Source organism: Podarcis tiliguerta (assembly GCF_965153285.1).
Source record: "Podarcis tiliguerta genome assembly, chromosome: 12".
Taxonomy (NCBI): domain Eukaryota; kingdom Metazoa; phylum Chordata; class Lepidosauria; order Squamata; family Lacertidae; genus Podarcis; species Podarcis tiliguerta.
In genome coordinates this window covers 42,853,909-42,873,719 of record NC_139545.1, presented here as the reverse complement: position 1 = coordinate 42,873,719, position 19,811 = coordinate 42,853,909, and the positions used below count along the sequence as shown (strand labels likewise).

Below are 19,811 nucleotides of genomic sequence, written 5' to 3'. Positions count from 1 at the left end.
TCATTGGATTGTCATGGGGATAAAATAGACAGAGGAAGAAGTGAGCTTCTTGGAAGAAAGGTGGGATGTAAATAGAATAATAAACAGATCAAATGTATGAGTGCATAATGGGGTTTGCTTTTTGCAATAGGGGTACACCTTTGTAATCACAGCAATGAATCAGCTTGAAAACAGAGGGCAATATTAACAAGCCAGAATTTTTCAGGAGTTTTTAACAACCTTTGATGCTAACAGTTCTCCGAGGAACAGTAAACTTTATGGAATCATCCAGAGAAGAACCCTAAAAAATAATAATGCTGAAGCACTGCAAAAATGTAAAATTAACAAAAGTAAAAATAAAACCCACATTTAACAGATTTTGTTTTGTTTTTTAATTTTTAGTGCAAGAAACATAACCAAGTTAAATCACAGAATCAGTACTAATTGAAGAATATGGAAAATTCTCCTATACAGAGGTAGAATCCAGTGCACAAGGCTAAAACGATATCCAATATAGTCTAAACAAGACTGAGCCAGGTTTTACGGAATCCACTTGAAATTTTACAATAAATAGACTATACAATCTTTAAAGTTGTTTAATAAATTTCACAAAATTATAGTAGATGCATTGAGAACTTTACATAATGCAAACCTTGCTCTCTTTCTGATCTTCCCTTACACCAGCCTTCCCCAACCTGCTGCCCTCAAGATGTTTTAGATTACAACTCCCATTGGTCCAAACCAGTTGTAGTCCAATGCATTTGGAGGGACTTGGTTGGGGAAGGCTGTCCTATACCCATTGCAAACTGTGCTTGCTAGAAAGTCAGCCCCAAAATGTTCTGCAGACTGTTGATAAAACAACTCCAGGTACAATCACATTTCTATTGGGAGAGGCACCGTAACCCAATTCTAACAAAAGCTGGCCTTTTCCACTCTCGCTCTTCTCTTTTCTTTAAAGAATTTTTAAATTTGAAACATTCTAGTCAAGGGAACACCAAAGGCAAAAGGGGGACCCTCAAAACTTGATAAGAATCGAAGTTTTGCTATATTGGCACAGTAATAAAAATAGTAGCAACAACAATAGCAAAGTAATGAGAATTAAACTGATTGGGGAACATAGATGGGCAAAACCTTCATGTCATGTAATACATGTTAGTAGAAAACTCTACTTAGTCATTAGCAATTTAACCTCATCAGTGTGTGTTACCCTTTTAAGGCAGGTAGCATAATCAAGGACACAGTTGTCTGATAAAAACCTTTAACGCTCTGGGGTCATAAGCATATTTAGGGAACACAGAGGGAGCATCATTCTGTGTTCCTGATTCGGCACTGTGGAACCAAGCTAGTAGCATGGTAAGTGTCTTCGGGAAGGGAAGGGAACCTGGGGATTTTCTAATATTGTACTACAACTCCCATAATCCCTGACCGTGCTGGTTGAGGCTGGTGGGAGATGCGAGTCCACCATCTGGAGGACCACAGATTCCCCATTCCTGTCCTAAGAAAACCAAGGTCTCCTAGCTACCCAGGACTGGGGAGCAGGCTGTGTAGGTGATAAGAGCCTCGACTGTAGGCCTGCTGGGAACCAGCATGTCTAAGCCACCCTAACTTGCACTCCTTAGTCAAGATCCCCAAACGGAAACATGAATTCACACGAGAGAATTAAGCGCTTTCTGTTTCTTATGCAGCAGCTCACACCAGTAGGGAGCAGTTGTTCGGTTGCCTCTTTAGTAACAGGAGCTGTCGCAGGAAGAAATCGAGAAAAAACTTTCAGGTGTGCAGACATACCTCCCCTTTGGCATCCTGCAGGGATTGGGAGCAAAGAGCTCCCCATAATCAGAGCCGCATGGATGTGCTCGTCACATGAAACAGTTGGGCTGGAAATGTCAAGTGAACAATTCCTAACTCGGGTTTTAAGGCTCAATGAGACCAGATAAAGAAATGTGTAAGGGCATGTCTCCTGCAAGAGATGACATTGAAGCTAATGGTATTAGCTCAGGAAGATAGCTTGTCCTGCACAACACCCAAGGGGAGCAGGGTGCAAGTGCACACCTGGAATAGGAGTTTCTGCAGAAGACGCTCTGGTGGAATGTGGTGTGTATGGTTTCACTCGAGGAGTGCATGTAGAGCAAGTGCCACACATTGAAGACGAGGTCTCGTCTATTTCGCTGTGACTTGCACAGGAGAATTTGTGGCGCTTCAATATCACGGAACTTACTGTACAACGGATTTTGGTTTGTGTTTGTCTTATGCATCGTAAAATGGCATCCTTCTCAAAATGTGCAAAATAATTCATAGATGCTTATATAGAGCACAAGGCTTTTTCCCCTTTCCTTTTTTTTCAGAGATAACGTGATTTGCTTTATATAAAAAAGGTATTCAACTCGTTTATCCCATTAAGGAAAAGAAGGGTGGGAACCAGTAGTAACAACAACAGAAGAACAATATAATCAACAAAGCAACAAAATTTTCTTCACAGTTTGCATTTTGTTTAAATTTCTAGAAGCACCTACACTGAAAAATGCATTTTAACGGTTTTTATTCTGAAATCTAACCTGTGACAAAACACTTGGTAAAATTAATATAGATTTCTTCTTCTTCTCTTCCTCCTCCCTCTTCTTCCATGGACCCTTTTCCACTAGAACAAAAACTCTTTTTTTATTTTATTTTTTTCTATTTTATACAAACGGATTGGTTTCCATTTAAAGTAAACATATAAAAAACTTGAGGCTATTGCTTGCAACATTGAACCAGGAAGTGAAGGAAATCATCTGTCTCTGCCATACAAAAGAAGATTCTCTCTCGCTCTCTCTCCCACTTTCTCTCTCATTTAATCTCTGCTAAATCTCTAAATGCAGTGAAAAAACTTGCAAACGAAAAATTGCATCCAATGCAAATTTCACCTCCTTGGCCCAAGTTCCACTCTCACCTGGATCCTTCCAACAACCATAACTTTATAGTAAGGAAAAATAAAACTATCCCAAAGAACATAGGAAGGCACATGCAGCCACATATACTATGAAGCAGCCGGCATCCGAGATGCAACCTGTGGGAACACACCACGGACACGGTCGCTATAAATTAAAAAAAAGAAAGAATTCCAAACAATCACCTGATCTTCTTTTTTTTGTATACTTTTGGTTCAGCACTAGAAATCAAGTCAAATTTTGTTTTTTCAAAAAATACAATAAAGGCATACGAGAAACAAAATATGCATAATAATTAAGGGGAGAAAAGGCTAATAAAACAGCTTATGAAGGGAAGCCTAGTGGATGGAGTAGGATGGAGGCGATGGGAGAGAAGAAAACAACCGATGGCGTCTGGTTCAGAGGCTTGTGCTACAGTAGATACTGCCTTCTTCATACTTGCTGCTTTGCAGAAGCAGGAAAAGCGACTCCCAGACAAACAGCAAGGGAGGAATGAAAAAAGATATAAAACCCAGAAAGCCAATGGAAAACACTGAAGAGAAAGTGAAATACTTTCAAAATCCTCTCTCATAGTGCTTCTTCCAAGCTGATCTTGTGGTGCGTTTTTAAAATTCCCATGCTATTGTCTCTGCTGAGGATCTTTTTCTTTTTAATAACACACACACACACACTTGCTTTTCTGTTCTTCCAAGAACATGTATGTAGTTTGCCTTTTCCTCACATAAAAAAGGACAAATCTGCAGCAAAACAACAGAACCAGCTTTCTTCCGAAGTTCTTCCCGATGTACTGCCGTCTCTCTCCTGTCCGTATATTTATTCTTGTGTGCTACGCAACGGGGGAGGCACTGTAAAGGCAGATCTAAAAACAAGAATAAGGAGAAGGGGGAAAAAAGAACGAGGGGGGGAAATAACAACCCCCTCCCTCCCAAAGTTGATGATAGAAACAGTATTTCTGAGGACTATCCAAGACTTCAAACATTAGGAGATAATCGCAGGTGACCACCTAACTACAGTCAGATTGTCCGAACTGACTGACCGTTTCTTTGCTGATTTCCTGAAGTCCTTATACTTGTCTTCACACAAGCGGGAGATGGCCTGTAGGGAGATGGGCAAGGGAGAAAGGTCAGACACGTGAAATAGCCTAGTACTGACTGCTCCGACTGGCAGCCGCTCTCTAAGGCTTCAGAAAGAGGAAAGTCTTTCCCATCCTCTGCGTTCTACCTGACCCTTTTAACTAGAAATACCAGGGGCTACACCTGGGCTTTGCTTTCCCCAAAAAACTGGAGATGCCATGGCTTTACTTTGGGGCCTTCTGCTTGCAAGCCCATGCTCTGCCACCTAAGCTATGACCCCTAACTTTCTTTGTAATCCAAGCCCGGCGAAGTTGAGACCCGAGCAAGCCAAAAACAGCCTGTCTGCCATGCAGCCCACCCAGGTGCTCACTAACCCCCTTCCTGTTCCATTACTCCAATTTTGTAGCCCATCCAGATAGGAGGAGGAGTTTGGATTTGATATCCTGCTTTATCACTACCCGAAGGAGTCTCAAAGCGGCTAACATTCTCCTTTCCCTTCCTCCCCCACAACAAACACTCTGTGAGGTGAGTGAGGCTGAGAGACTTCAGAGAAGTGTGAGTAGCCCAAGGTCACCCAGCAGCTGCATGTGGAGGAGACGTGAACCAGGTTCCCCAGATTACGAGGCTACCGCTCTTAACCACTACACCACACTGGCTCTGGTAGTTAGCAATGGAAATGATCCCTCCCCCCCCCCTCTTGTGTCATCCCAACTTTGCTTTTTCATTTATCTTGCCATTGTGCAGTATGGCACAGTTGTAAATTGACTGCTCTGCTTATTGTGTGTGTGTACACACACACACACACACACACACACACACACACACACACTTTTTAAAGCCTACACTCAAGTTTTTCTAGTGAGCTTACATTTTGTTTGAAATTTTTCAGAGAGTGCAAAATAAAAGGTCAGCTTGCCACATCCACAAGGTGTTTGTGATGGGAGGAGATCAAGGTTCTCACCTCAAGTTTATATGCCCTGTCCCTGCTGAGCGGCTCCAATGGAAAGCTCAGGTTGTTTGCTTCTGCCAGGGATCGCAAATCAAAATAATACTTGGCATAAACACTGGAGGGAACATTAATGTTGAACTGCAACAACTCAAGAAACTGGCGTTCCAACTCATTCCTGCAAAATAAATAGCAAGACATGTTTTAAACTCTTGACCCGAAGGACAATAATTTACTTTGTCTTATAACAGGCTGACGCCAGAGAAAGAAAATGTATTTTAAGCTTGTCACAGACATATCATGGGAACCTGAGCTATCTTCAGCCCAGGCAGTTTGGGGACAGTTTCTCCTCCCCACTCACCCAAATGTTCAGGTTCAACAAAAGGTTGTCATACGTAAGCTTTTATCTCATGTTTGTTAATGGACTCTCAAGCATTCATTTCCATTGCATGTTTGTGGCTCACTTCCCAGCAATGGCCAAGTATGAAATTTAACAGCAGATGCTCAGTCGTCAATACAAAAAAAAAAAATTGTATTAGATCAGTCATGTGCTTCAGTTGCTTGTGATTTACTTGGTCAAACAAGTTCCAGCACATTTTGACTTGTATAAGGAATTTTGGACTGTAACAGGACTACACAATACAATCTGTAGGGGAATCAAATTCTCTTTGTTTTATGAGCTTTTAAATGGGGCTTTTTGTATACTGTTGAATTTCATTCCAAAGCAGCATCTGTTCCTCAAGCTAACACACATAAATATAAACAAGCTCAGATCGACTTCCCCCATTTTCGATGTACCTGTGTAGGAAACTCCAATGCTTCACAATGGAAGAAGAGGTATAACCAGAACACCCTGAGGCAAAGGGAGTGTAAGCCAAGGAACCATCCTACTTTGATGAAATCTGAAAGCCGCTCCTTCACTTGCCTCCTCTGCTCTCTTCCTTTCATGTGTTTGACTAAAGCTTCCCTTCCTCCTTACTCTGTAAAGCTAACCCATGTCTTCTTGAAAGTTGCAAAGATTTTAGAATTCTGCTTCATTTATGTTTAGGTACATCAAGCGTGAGCAACTGCAGCCACATAAGCAGACCATAAAGGAAACCATTCTGCAATGTGTTGGGCTGCCATCATTCAAGCCTGCAGCGAAGCATAACTAGAATAAGACTATCAATGGCTACCAGCCAGCATGGCTATCATCCACTGTCCAAGGTAGCATGCTTCCAAATACCACTTCCTATGCAGCAACGGGAGCTCACCCCATCATAGCTACTAACTATGATGACTATGAGGGATGTGGGTGGCGCTGTGGGTTAAACCACAGAGTCTAGGACTTGCTGATCAGAAGGTCCGTGATTCGATTCCCAGCGACGGGGTGAGCTCCCGTTGCTCGGTCCCTGCTCCTGCCAACCTAGCAGTTCGAAAGCACATCAAAGTGCAAGTAGATAAATAGGTAACGTTCCGGCGGAAAGTAAACAGCATTTCCGTGCGCTGCTCTGGTTCGCCAGAAGTGGCTTGGTCATGCTGACCACATGACCCGGAAGCTGTACGCCGGCTCCCTCGGCCAATAAAGCGAGATGAGCGCCGCAACCCCAGAGTCGGCCACGACTGAACCTAATGGTCATGGGTCCCTTTACCTTTACCTTTACGGAGTGGTAGTTCTATTAGCCATTGTGAGAATGCCAATAGTTAAGATAGAAAACCCATCTAACTGGGTTGAATCCAAGTTAAATTAGTTGAACTTACTTCTCTTTGAAAAATTAGTGGGACTTAAGTTATGGCTAACCTCCCAATTGATTTAAATGGCACCTAATCTCAACTAATTTAGTCTAGCTCCAACCTTGTTTATTTATCTGTTGTGTTTATTTCTCTACCAAATAGCTCCCAAAGTGGTGTGCAATGCAAGATAGATCATCATAATAAATTTAAACAACTTTTTTTTTTTTTTTTTAAAGGAAAAATAATGGTCAGTTCTATTGTACATCATGGGGACAACAGAAAGAACAGTGAACTCACATGTCCTCAACGGTGATATCTTTCAGAATCTGACAGTAGTCCACATTCCACACGGCCTGGTCATCCCAAACTTTTGATGCCAGTAGAATTGCACCCAGCACAATTCGCTTCCAGTTTGCTGGACATATATCTATCTCCGCGTAAGTTAAAAGTCTTTCAAGATATACCTGAAAAGACACAGTATTTTCATTCGTTCATTCATGGCACTTTACAAATAACACATCGCTAACCCAAGGGGGCTTACAACCTAAAAACAGACAAAAGGAAAACAACAGAAGAAAGGGGTGTGTGGAGGGGAGGAAGGGTTTTTTTATTTTAAAAAATGCACAATGTGTTTCATTTAAACATGCTGTGGCTTAATAATAATGAGGAAGAAAGTTGGCCCAAGTTATTGGTAGAGAGAAGGACTGACCAAATCTAGTTCCTCACCTCTGGATTATGCTCTAGAGATTCATAAGTATATATCTATTGCCACTGGAATTTTCCTTCTCCCACCAGCTGCACATATAGTACCTTGAAACACAATCCTATGAAATTAATTCCTTCCATTCTCCTTGTGATTACTTGCTCCATATGGCCCAAAACACCAGATTGCTGGTACTCTGTCAGCATCACTTTACTGCCGCATAATTGTTCCCTAGAGACTTGTCATGCAAACTACATTTCAAAAGCTTCCTATACTTTCCTGATACAACATTCATGGGTCCATATTCAAGAAAAACCACAGCAATTTAGCCTCCCTTTACTGCTGGTATTTTCAGACTCCAGCAGAGAGACAGCTTTCATCAGTACTGGTATGGTAATACAGCTTCAGGAGTCATAGGTAAAAATCAAGGTAACTTCGGGCATTGCATTTTCAAATCCAAGCCATCTAAGTAAGTGCGGAAATAGTATTCTGAGGTATTTAGCCACAGGAGAGTTTAGCATAGACAGGACTGTTTGGAGGACAATCATGAATTAAACAGGACAATGTAGAACAGCTAAGTGACAATCAGCAAAAGGCGCCAGAAGTGCCTTACCGCTTAACACAGAAACCGAACACAGGTATCAGATGCAAAGTTAGGCTCGAACCCTGACTTGCCCTAACCATGGTTAAAACTGCTGGCAATGGTTAACTTCCCAGCAGGGGAAATCAGTATTCTGGAAGAGAGATAAGCCCAAAGGGAGCACATGATCTCTTCAGCTGCTTGCAAATATAACCGTGATTAAAACAACCATCAGTGTTATTTATTTAGAAGACCACTGTAAGCAGATAAAAACATCAGCAGGATTCTAATCGCACCTGTAACAAATGTGATGGATAAAATAGACAGATATAAAATATAGATTATGATATAATATGCAGTTGGAAACGATGACATTAGGACCCACAGAGGGGATGGGGGTAAGTCGCGAAATTAAGAAAAATCTCTGTACAGTGGTAGCTCTGGATGCGAACGGGATCCGTCCTGGAGCCCCATTCGCATCCTGAAGCGAACGTAACACGCGACTGTGCATCTGCGCATGCACGGGTCACGTTTTGCCGCTTCCACGTATGCACGTGATGTCATTTTGAGCGTCTGCGCATGCGCGAGTGGCGAAACCCAGAAGTAACACGCTCCGTTACTTCCGGGTTGCCGTGGAGCGCAACCCGAAAATATTCATCCTCCGGAACGAATTAAGTACTTAACCCGAGGTACCACTGTATATGGAAATGTAATTGGTTTTGTTATAAATTTATACTTGAAAAATCAAATAAAAAAGATATATATATATATATATATATATATATAAATAAATAAAACAATCATCAGTGTCTTATCTGTCTTGGCCTCTACAACTGGCAACATCAGGTGCACTTAATTAAAACATTATATCCTATATCAGAGGAAGCAATATTTCTAGCAGTTCTGGTGCAAAACAAGTAATTCCAGGTGTTCCTGCAGTATGCATCATCCTCCACTTCAGAAATATGTGTGTTATTATTTACACACCCACTTCACACCCATCTTTGTGTTATCTAATAGTAACTGCCTCTTGGCCAAGGTTGCTAGAATGCTAGTGTTTCCTAATGACTGTTTCCATTGGGGGGGGGGGCGTGTTTGCTGTTCGATGCTTAGGAAAGAGGTTTCAAGAAACAGAGCTGCTTCTCCAAGCAAGCAATAGTCAATGTCTCCAGGGAGCGGTTTTTGCAGGCTTCAGGGTCTGAATCCTATCCACTAAACTCACCCAATGTTATCAGGGGGGAAATTCAGTATGTACGTCAGCAAATTGCACTCCAAAAGCAGTATTCACGAGCCTGTTCTTCATGCTTCATTGCAGACTGCCCTAGTGAGCATTCCACTATCAAATACCCTCATATAAAAACACCTTATTTAAAGAGGTCCTAATTGAGCTTAGTCAGCTGTGGTCTGTAGCTATTAAACATCTGAGGCAACAAAAATACTGCTTATGGGCTTCTCACTGGCATCTAGTCGGCCACAGTGAAAATAGAATGTTGGGCCAGATGGGCCTTTGGTCTGATCCTGCACGGCTCCTCTTAGGGTTTTATGGCAGGCAGAGTGAGAAGTCACTTCTATGCTTTTCCCCCAGAGCTAACTTTCCGCTTATTCTATGTTCAACATTGCATGTTGAGTGAATGGTATGCTGGTATTCTAATGCATGGCTATTGCCACTCGCTTATATTACTGCTCCTGGCCCATTGTAACGGAGTCACAGGATACACCAAGATACTATTTTAACAGGATTATCTGTTCACTCAGAAGCAAGGCCCAACTCTGTTCAAAAAACCTAACTCCCAGGTATAGTAAATGCACATAGAATTTCATATATCTCAAGCCTTTCTCCCACCTGTTATATATGGGTTTGTTTGTTTGTTACCAAAGATATATATATTTATTGCTGTAAACCACCCTGATATTTTGTGAGATGATGGTATAGAAATACTCTTATAAACAGATAAAAGTAGTTCAAAAAGTAAAAACAAAAAACCTAGCTATTTATGACTGCGTTTTAGTTAAAAAAAACAACCCAAAAGCATTTCAGTCAGCAATTTAAAAAATAAAATTCATAACATTCAATTAATGTTCATTAAGGCTTTTATTGCATGTGGGATCATAATTTAATTGTCTTCCCCTCCGATTTTAATTTCATCACCTATTAGAACACAAAATCTCTTGGCAGCTTTGGAAGCGGTGAGAAAAATTACATAGTTTGTGCTTAATTATGACTCGCCTTTTCTTGTAGAGTTAGAACAGGTTTTAATTGAAAGAACTTAATTAAAGGCACGGAGGGCTGGCAATTTGCCCCTCTCCTAGTTTTTCCCTGCTGGAGACCTGTCCTTCCAGTGCAAAGGAAGAACTCACCTAGCTTAGTGGCTACAGCAAATTCCACTGAATCTGACAAAAGGCTGTGCAGAGGAAGACCTGAGCAGCAGCCAGCCCTGCTGTGAACTACCTCGAGCTCCTGGGAGGAAGGGTGGGGTAAAACCGTGCTTACATTTTTATAATTAAAACAAGCTATCACCAGATTCTACCTACAGGGCAAATTTGGAGATTTCTCCTCAGATGAAACATCTGAAGAAAACAAAAAATATTTCAGCGCAATTAGTGAAATGTCTCAAGAGGGGTTGACACATCTCTTTTGTCCGCATGCCAACACAGAAATATGCAGCTGCACATTCAGGTCAACCTCTGGTCTATTGCAGAGAGATCAAGCAAGGAAGCTTGCTCACAACTAAAAATGTTATGTGCAAGAAAGCAAATGTGTAGAGTAAATTCAACTGCACTGTTAAGGTCTAAGTTCCCTGGAGAAATATTGTAAACTGGTTGATAAGTCTCTAAAAGTAGGACCAATTCAGCCAGCTAGCCCTGGGGATTATCTAATTGATTTTGGAATTTTATTGTTATTCATGTTTCTATACTGTATTTTATGCTGCTTTTATAATTAAGTGTTTTAAATTTGTTGTTAGCCGTCCTGAGCCTGGTTTTTGAATCGGGAAGGGTGGGGTATAAATAAAAAAATATTTATTTTATTATTTAAAAGCCAAAGCACACAACAGACCTTGTATCCACTTACAGTATGAAGAAACCTAAGGACAGAGAGCCTCAGAACAATGCTCGGAAGAGCTGGGGGTTCATGCTTGTAAAACGAGAACCGCAAGCTAACACAGAATGATCATTAATTCTTCAAACCAGGATTTATTGGCCTAGCGCCACCCACTGACAGGATTTTGGAAATATATTTGATGTGGTTTTGGAATCCTGTAAGGAAAGGGCTAGTAAATGTTCTTTGCGTTCTGTTCCTGGCAGGCCTCGTCACAGAAGGGGATTCAGCCAGGTGTCTCCCAATTTCAAAGCAAGGAGCACAACTTCTTGTACATACAGTCCGAGGTCATGTTTTCCATCTTTCCAGATGTAGGGCTGCAGGGCAACTGTGCAAATGGGTCTTGATTTAGCAGCAACTGTGCAAAGAACATGGATCCAAGTAGCTTACAATTGGAGACTGAACCTAGTGATGGTAGAGCAGTGGGCCTTGTGTGAAGCAGGGTTGAGTTTAAGCAATTCCAATTAGAGTGATTTATTCTGGTGTATGGAACAAGAAAGGTGGGAACTTGGGTGAGGGATACTGTATCCTCTCCCCTCCCATGCAGTCCCATATCCAAGTTCCTTGGGTGAGGGGAAAAGAACCCTCTCCCATTCCATGGAATGCCTCCTTGCAGACTGACACTCAAACTCATTTTTCTTCCCACCACAAGTCTGGATGGGGAGGGAACTTCCTTGGATGGGAAAGAAACATATTACTGGGTCTGCCAAGTAGGTTCCTTCATAGGCATGTTTGCAGGATGGTACAGGAAGACAGCACAGTGAAATAGCTCCACCACAGCAGTCCGTAAGCATGCCCAAAGTTATCAGACATCCCCAAGCCATATTGGCCTCAGAGGACTATTTTGTAAAGATGATCAACAAATAAGCCGAGGAAGGAAAGAGTTCGGCTCTCCTTTCTTTAGAAGAGATATGTACATTCTTTGAAAATTATGAATCATAAAAAATGTGTAGCTTTAAATGGAAATGGGGGGGGGGGGTTTGAAAAATAGGCAATACTTTCTTCAGCACCCTTTACAGAGCTGAGGTCATTTTATTACTTTAGGAACATAAAATGCATTTATCTATAATTCTGTTATAGAATAAAATACAATTTATTCAGATACTGATTGCAAATTTAATTGGCATTCCTTTAAAATGCTTTAATTTTGGCTACAAATGGAGCTACCCTAGCATCACTTAGTTTTTGCCTGTTTAAGAGAAGCAGGCAAAAGAAGAAGCTGAAAACAGAAGAAACTATCAACATTATAGTAAAAAAATAAAGTTATTGTATATTGCTGCCATCACATCTTATCTGACCAAGGGGACAAAAATGAAGGTACAGTTTAAAGGAGCATTTTTTTTTTAAATCACAAATACCTTCCTTCCTTCCTTCCTTCCTCTGATCTTCCTGCAAGTTGCTCAAGATTGCACATGGTTACCTTTTATCCTCACAACAACACTGAGAGGCAGGTTAGGTGAGAATGTGTGATCAGCCAGTGGCAAGATTTGAACCCTGGCTGTTGGGACAATCCTGTGTTTGGGCTCCCCTTCGTTGGTGGATGAGCCTGGCTATTCAAAAGGGGAACTGCCCTCGGAGCAGATCCCAGAAACTCCTTAACTACTGGAAATGCTTTTGCCAGAAGAGCCATGCAGCCAGTAATCCTCCGGCCTGAGAACACTGCACTGGTCTCCTTGGATTTGGAGGAGTCCATTTCAGAAGCCCCAGTGAAACTGAAGTCTCACCTTCTCTGTCAGACGTCAGTCTGCTGAAGAAGGCTGGGGCCCTTTAAATTAAGAGGAACCTTTCACAAAGGCACAGGTAGCTACTGAGACACGGTCCCTATATAAGGCTCATTCCAAGTGTAAGAGGCTGCTGAAGAGACATGTCTCCACCAAGCAGTCAGCGTGAGCCCTGCCTGGAGCTGTCCAGGGTACAGGGACCTCTGCTGAGGTCTCCCTGGCTGCAATCTTCTAGCCATTGATGCCACACACTGGGAGATATGGAAAATAGGAAGACAGCAGAAATCAGAGCAACAGTGAGGCTATAATAATCCACAGCAGTTTTGATTAAGTGAGGAGAAGGAGGAGAAACATTCACATTTTGCAGCTCAGCCAATGAAGTAATGAACAACTGACAGCAAAGGCTAGACAACTTCAAGGGTTTTGCTCTACCTCATCTTAAGCTGGCACACATGTGACACTGCTAAATGATTATGCCACATGACTGAAAGGCCCTGGAACATATCCAGTGCAGCTGAGATTAAATAAGAGAGTCACAGTGGCCCAATGGACAGAGAAGGGGTCCTGCATGCAGACAATCCGCTTTCAAGACTTTTGATGGGGTCAGCCATCTATAAAACCTTTGCTCTTGCAGCTCCCAGCAACTGGTACTCAGAGCTATATGAGCTCTGCCTATGGAGGGAGGCAGAACGGAGCCATTGTGGCTGACAGCCATCGATAACCTTCATGGATTTGTCCAATCCTCTTAAAGGCTGGTGGCCATCGTGGCATCAAATCCCATATTCCAGATATGTGTTGTGAAGTAATAGCTGAACCTTCCAATGTTTAGCTTCCTTCGATGCATGTGAGTTTTCCCATACTGTGCATATTCTTACATGTCTTTATCCAGTTCCCTCATTGCGAGAAGCAAAGCTACAGGGAACCAGGCAGAGGGCCTTCTCAGTAGTGGCGCCCGCCTTGTGGAACGCCCTCCCATCAGATGTCAAAGCGATAAATAACTACCTGACATTCAGAAGACATCTTAAGGCAGCCCTGTTCAGGGAAGTTTTTAATCTGTGATATTTTAGTGTATTTTTGGTTTCTATGGAAGCCGCCCAGAGTGGCTGGGGAAACCCAGCCAGATGGGCGGGGTACAAATAATAAATTATTATTATTATTTATTATTTATTATTATCAGCCCTCAGTCCTTTACTTGCCTTTTTCCTCCGTAACGAAAAAGCCCCAAATAGTGTAAGCTCAGCTCCTGAGAGCTCCAGCCCCTTGATTGTTTTGGCTGCCCTTTTCTGAACCTTGGCCAGCTTTGCAATAGCCTGCTTGATCTTTAAGCAATAATGGCTTATTTTTAGGTGGGTGACCCTCGCCCTCAGCTATCAACATTGCTCGATAGTCCAGCACGCGCCAGCAAGACGCGTATGCAGGATTAATTCTTTTTTAAAAAAATAAAAAGACCTCGCTTCGCATCAGCCACAAATGTGTGCCAGTCACTCACGCAGCCCTTTGTGCATCCATCAGCTTTTATTAATGCTCCTGTCTGTTGTTGACAGTTGTCCAAGATTCTTTGCTTGAAGCTATAATGATTTACAATCAGCCGCGCACAAACATGGAAAAGTTCCAGACTTTAACATCCACAGGAAGCCTGCACGACTACAACCCCCACCTGTGTATTATATGAATCAATCACCGGGGCAGAGTGTAACAGTATCCCTTCGCACAGCCAAGTTATAATCTAGGCTAAGCCCCCTTTAAATAGATTCCCTTACTGTATACAGTGGTACCTCGGGTTACAAACACCTCGGGTTACAAACACTTCAGGTTACAAACTCCGCTAACCCAGAAGTAGTACCTTGGGTTACAAACTTTGCCTCAAGATGAGAACGGAAATCATGTGCTGAGGGCGCGGCAGCAGCGGGAGGCCCCATTAGCAAAAGCGTGCCTCAGGTTAAGAACAGTTTCGGGTTAAGAATTAAGTTCGTAACCAGAGGTACCACTGTATAGCAATGGCTACAACTCTCCTCCCCATTCATACACACACCCAAAAACACCCCAATCATAGGTGCCTTGCTGCATACAACACTCAATTTCTTTACAAGGAAAAAATTGTACTTTACTGCCCCAAGAGAAAATCAATGATTGTGATATGCCACGCTGATCATGTTCATGCCTCAAGATGGGCTGCTTTTTCTTTGGCGATCGCTCGTACCCGAGTAAGATTGTCTTCCATGAACACAGTCTTAACAATGAGTCCATAAGTGACTGTGGAGACCAATTCTGGATCCACAGTGGGGACATTGGTTTCTGGGCAGGAGTTGATCATGGTGTGGATTTGCCAAGCGTGCCTTCCTATTAGCACATTTCACCCTTTCGTTCTGAGTTCGAGCGTCTTCAAAGCCCATGACACCTTTGGTAAAGACTGTTTGCCAATTGGAGCTCTCACAGGCCAGCGTTTCCCAGCTGTCAGTGTTTACACCGCATGTTTTCTGATTTGCCTTGAGAGAGTCTTTAAACCTCTTTTGTTGACCACCAGCATTACGCTTTCCATTTTTAAGTTCAGAATAGAGTAGTTGCTTTGGAAGACGATAATCAGGCATCTGAACAACATGACCAGTTCAACGAAGTTGATGTTGAAGAATCATTGCTTCGACACTCATGATCTTTGCTTCTTCCAGTACACTGGCATTAGTTTGCCTGTCTTTCCAAGTGACGTGTAAACATTTTTGGAGACACCATTGATGGAATCTTTCAAGGAGTTGGAAATGGCGTTTATAAGTGGTCCATGTTTCACAAGCATACAGTAAGGTAGGGATGGGCACCTGTACCGGGGCGTGTGGTTTTACAATATGCCCTAAGAGTGTGTACTACCAGAAGCGGCATCGGGGCAATCCTAAAGAGGCAGTAGCAAATCCAGGGAGCGGTACTTCCCAAACTTGGGGCTCCAGCTGCTGATGGGACTACTACTCCCACCATTCCTAGCTAGCAGGACCAGTGGTCCAGGGCCTTCTGCACACAGAAGAGGTGCATACCAGTGAGATATGGTCCTGTCCCAATGAGTTATGGTTCAACCTAGAGGACGGCACGGTGGCTTTGCATACTCACCAGGGTGACAATGGCACATTCAGCAGTCAGCTGAGCGGCGCTGAACAGCGTCCGCACAAAGCGGTAAATCTGCTTCTGCTCTGGGTCATGTTTGTCATAATCTGGCGGCACTTCGGATTTCTGCAGGAACAGCATTATTTAAAAGGTGAGCAAACTACAGTCCATGGCTTTGAAGCAACTAACAGGAGTGGGTAGAAGGCACCTCAAGAAGAAACAAATGAAAGAATGAGGCAGATGATATTTACCGTAAGGGGGTGGAGGTTTTCATCAAAAATATCTAGGAGCATCCTTCCATCTGTGTCCCTGGAAAGAGAGAACAGGAAAAAGAGAAAAATACAAAATTGTTACGCCATGGAGGGCGAAAGAGGAGGAAGTGGGAAACTATTATTATGGCAAAATGAAAGAACTCTATACACTGGGAATCACTTCTCTCTGCTCCAGTAATGTATATGAAAGAGCCACATGGCTGCGGACAATAATAAAGTTGCATCTCATGCAAATATTGCCCTATCACGTTAAATTAATCAATTGCTTAATTTCCAGAATAGCCCATGTGTTGCCCTCCAGATGTTATTGGACTACAACTTCCATCAGCCCCAAGCAGCAGGGCCAATGGTCAAAGATGATGGGAACTGGAGTTCAACAACAATAGGAGGGCACCAAGTTGGGGAAGGCTGCTCTACAGAAACAACTACAAGCATTACAGAAACTTGTGCTTATAATTTTGGTTGCGGAAGCACAAATTTAAATATTGTTGACAGAGGGTTGTTTTACTATTCCCAACTGGTGGCCCGTGGACTACAGGAGGGGTTTGCACAACCCACCCAGGGGGTCTGTGGCACCATTCACATAACAAAAACTACCATAAAGATATCAAATTTTTCAAAAGCAGGGGGTCGATGGTTTAGCTTTTGAAAACACGGGGTCCGCCATACTTAGCTAACGGGAAACTACTGCTTTGGACAATTAAAAAAAAAAAACACCTCAAACTATTAACATAATGTGAAAGTCTTTCCCATTTATTTTATGTTTTAAGTTCTTGTGAAACTTCACACAATGCATAATAGATGTGCAGAATTCACTGTCATTACATGCAGGGATGGCCAGTACTTTAGATGGATTTAAAAAAGAATCAGGCAAATTCACAGAGGATCAGGCTACGAATCATGATGGCTAATGGCTATATTTACTGTGATGTACTCTGTATGAGCTTTAATTGGATTTGTTTACAGACATCTCACAGACCACCTGAACGAAGCTGATGGTCCACCAGTGGCCCATGGACTACAGTTTGGGAAATCCTATTCTACAGGTTGTGGAGGGAGAATCTGTGCTGAAATGCAAAGAAGAAGTGGAATTGCTCCAGTCTTAAGTCACTGATTGTTCTGCAATAGAACTGTTGCAAAAGGCCTCTCTTAGTGGATGGGATTTGTTAGGTTGGTTTTTACATATATCCATGTTTTCAGCTTTTATTTTGATTTAGCTTTACATTAGTTTTAATTTTTGTATTATATTGTAAGTCACTTTAAGAGTCCATTTCATTAAAAAGTGACTGAGTAATAATAATAATAATAACAATATCAATAATAATAATAATAAAAAAAATATACTATTTCCAGGATCAGAGGCAGTTTGTTATGGAAAACCTGTTGCTATGGAACAATGGAAGAGGGCTACTGTCTTCCTGCCCTGTTTGAGGGCTTCCCATGGGCATTAGCTAGCTGTCTGAAGGGTCAAAGAGGATGCTGGACTAGATAGGACCTTTGCTCTGAGCCAGCTCAGAACAAAGCACAATATCACTGAGATCCAGCAGAGGGCGCATGGAGAACATGCTGTGTACTGGCAACCACAATAAGAGTCCCACAGCAATTTCCACTTGAAAAAAATTACTGTTTTTACTAATATGTTTCTGAGCACAATTCAAAGTGTTGGTGCTGACCTTTAAAGTCCTAAACAGAACTTGGTCCTGTATACCTGAAGGACCATCTCCACCCCCATCATCTAGCCCGGAAACTGAGGTCCCGCTCCGAGGGCCTTCTGGCAGTTTCCTCACTGTGAGATGTGAGGTTACAGGGAACCAGGCAAAGAGCCTTCTCAGTAGTGGCGCCCTCCTGTCAGATGTCAAGGAAACAAACAACTATCTGACTTTTATAAGACATTCGAAGGCAGCCCTGTTTAGGGAAGTTTTTAATGTTTGGAGTTGTATTCTGTTTTAGTGTTCTGTTGGGAGCCGCCCAGAGTGGCAGGGGAAGCCCAGCCAGGTGGGCAGGGTATAAATAATAAATTATTATAAATTATTACTGGTTAGATTGTAAAAGAACAAAACCACCACCAGCAGCTGCAGCTCTTACCTGCCCCTAAGCTCATGCCCAGCTCATCTCCAGAGTTCTGAAAACTATTTTTAGAGGACACCTAAGTTTGTGATAATCAGTATAGGAAGAGGGGGGAAATTAGAGCAAGGGGAGAGAGAAATGGCAAAGGGAGCATAATCCCCAAACCTGACTTTGAGCCATCAACCCTAGTTAAGGGCCAGCTAATATTATGTCTGCAGAAACACCAAGAAATTAAAAGGGAATCTTTGGCAAGACTTCCAGTTTCTAGGAGATGGGATTTTAGTGGCTTTGCTGCCCCGCTACTTCAGGATGTGAGTATATTCTCCTTCCACCCTACACCTGCCCTGCATTCCTGCTCTCTGTCTAAGGAACTTGCTAAGCTGGTCTAAATTCTAAGGAAACTTAAACGCCACCATCAGAATTACGCAAGCTCAGCAGACAATGGACATTTGAAAGTTGAGACCTGGCCTTATTTTAAGAGCCGCATCCAATAGTGTTGTTGCAGTGTTTGGAATCCCAGAGCCATATGGGCACGGCCAATTTACGCATTTTTTATTCTGTCATTGCTCTTCCAGGTGACGATCAAGTAGGGAAGGATTCATATCACAGTTGCAGAGCAAAAGCTTCCAATAGTGTTGTTGTTTTTGTTGTTGTCATCTTAGAAACATAAGACGAGCTTGTTGGATCAGGACAATGGCCCATCTAGTACAGGACGTGCCTGGGTTTTGCGATCTTTGAGGGAAACCCTTCTCTGAGTTCCACCACCCTTACAGGCAGGTTTGATGGGGATGTGAGAGAGGGCCTTTTCGGTGGCTGCTCCCAGGCTTTGGAACTTCCTCCCTAGAGAAGCTAGACTAGCTCCCCCCTTGCTGTCATTCCACTGGCAGGTGAAGACGGCTTTATTCAGACAGGCTTTGGGGAACTCGCTGCTTTTAATGAAAGGACTGTCGCCATGCCATTCTTGCAATTATTGGTATGGTTTTAATACCAATGTTATAAATGCATGTTAAGTTTTAATCCTATTAATGTTTAATTTTTTTTAAAAAAAAAGTTTTCTCTTATGTTTTTAGCAGTCCTTATTTGTGTATGGGCAATCTATCCGGAAGACAAAATTGTATTTCGAGGAGTTAATGATCTGACACAGTTGCCCTCTTCCTGCCCTCTGTTCCTTCTTCCTCTCCTTGTCTCTTACCGTATTTTTTGCACCATAACACTCACTTTTTTCCTCCTAAAAAGTAAGGGGAAATGTCTGTGTGTGTTATGGAGGGAATGCCTACAGGTGGCATGCCTACGGATTTTCCTCCTCTAAAAACTACGTGCGTGTTATGGTCGAGTGCGTGTTATAGAGCGAAAAATACGGTAAATTCTTTGATGGCATGAGAGCAGCCTTTAATGTCCTAATCTGTTGAAGAAAGTGATAGGGCTAGGTACCTTCTTTGATGCTGGACATTGTTTGGAGAAAGAGAGGCATTGGGAGAGAGTGGCTAATGAATAATCTGCATGTAGCCAGCTGGGCAAACCACACAGGATAGCTATCTATAAATCGGATGGTTGTGGGCAGAGTTTTCGAGAGAAGCTCAGGCATGGACTGACAGTTGTGGGGCTGTGCAACCTGAGGCTACCTGGTTGCCAAGACACTTCACCACGTC

At 42.5% G+C, this 19,811-nt stretch overlaps 1 protein-coding gene across 1 annotated transcript in view; it reads right to left on the bottom strand.

The window, feature by feature from the left end:
- Positions 1-347: 347 nt before the first annotated feature.
- Positions 348-19,811, bottom strand: part of CCNY (cyclin Y) — a 102,390-nt gene continuing 82,926 nt past the window's right edge. The window contains exons 6-10 of the mRNA XM_083406737.1: positions 16,075-16,132; positions 15,830-15,949; positions 6,933-7,099; positions 4,938-5,100; positions 348-3,998 (exon numbers count right to left, since the gene is read on the bottom strand). Of these exons, the coding sequence (XP_083262863.1) occupies positions 3,882-3,998; positions 4,938-5,100; positions 6,933-7,099; positions 15,830-15,949; positions 16,075-16,132 (625 nt within the window). The 3' untranslated portion in view covers positions 348-3,881. The remainder of the gene's footprint in view (positions 3,999-4,937; positions 5,101-6,932; positions 7,100-15,829; positions 15,950-16,074; positions 16,133-19,811) is intronic.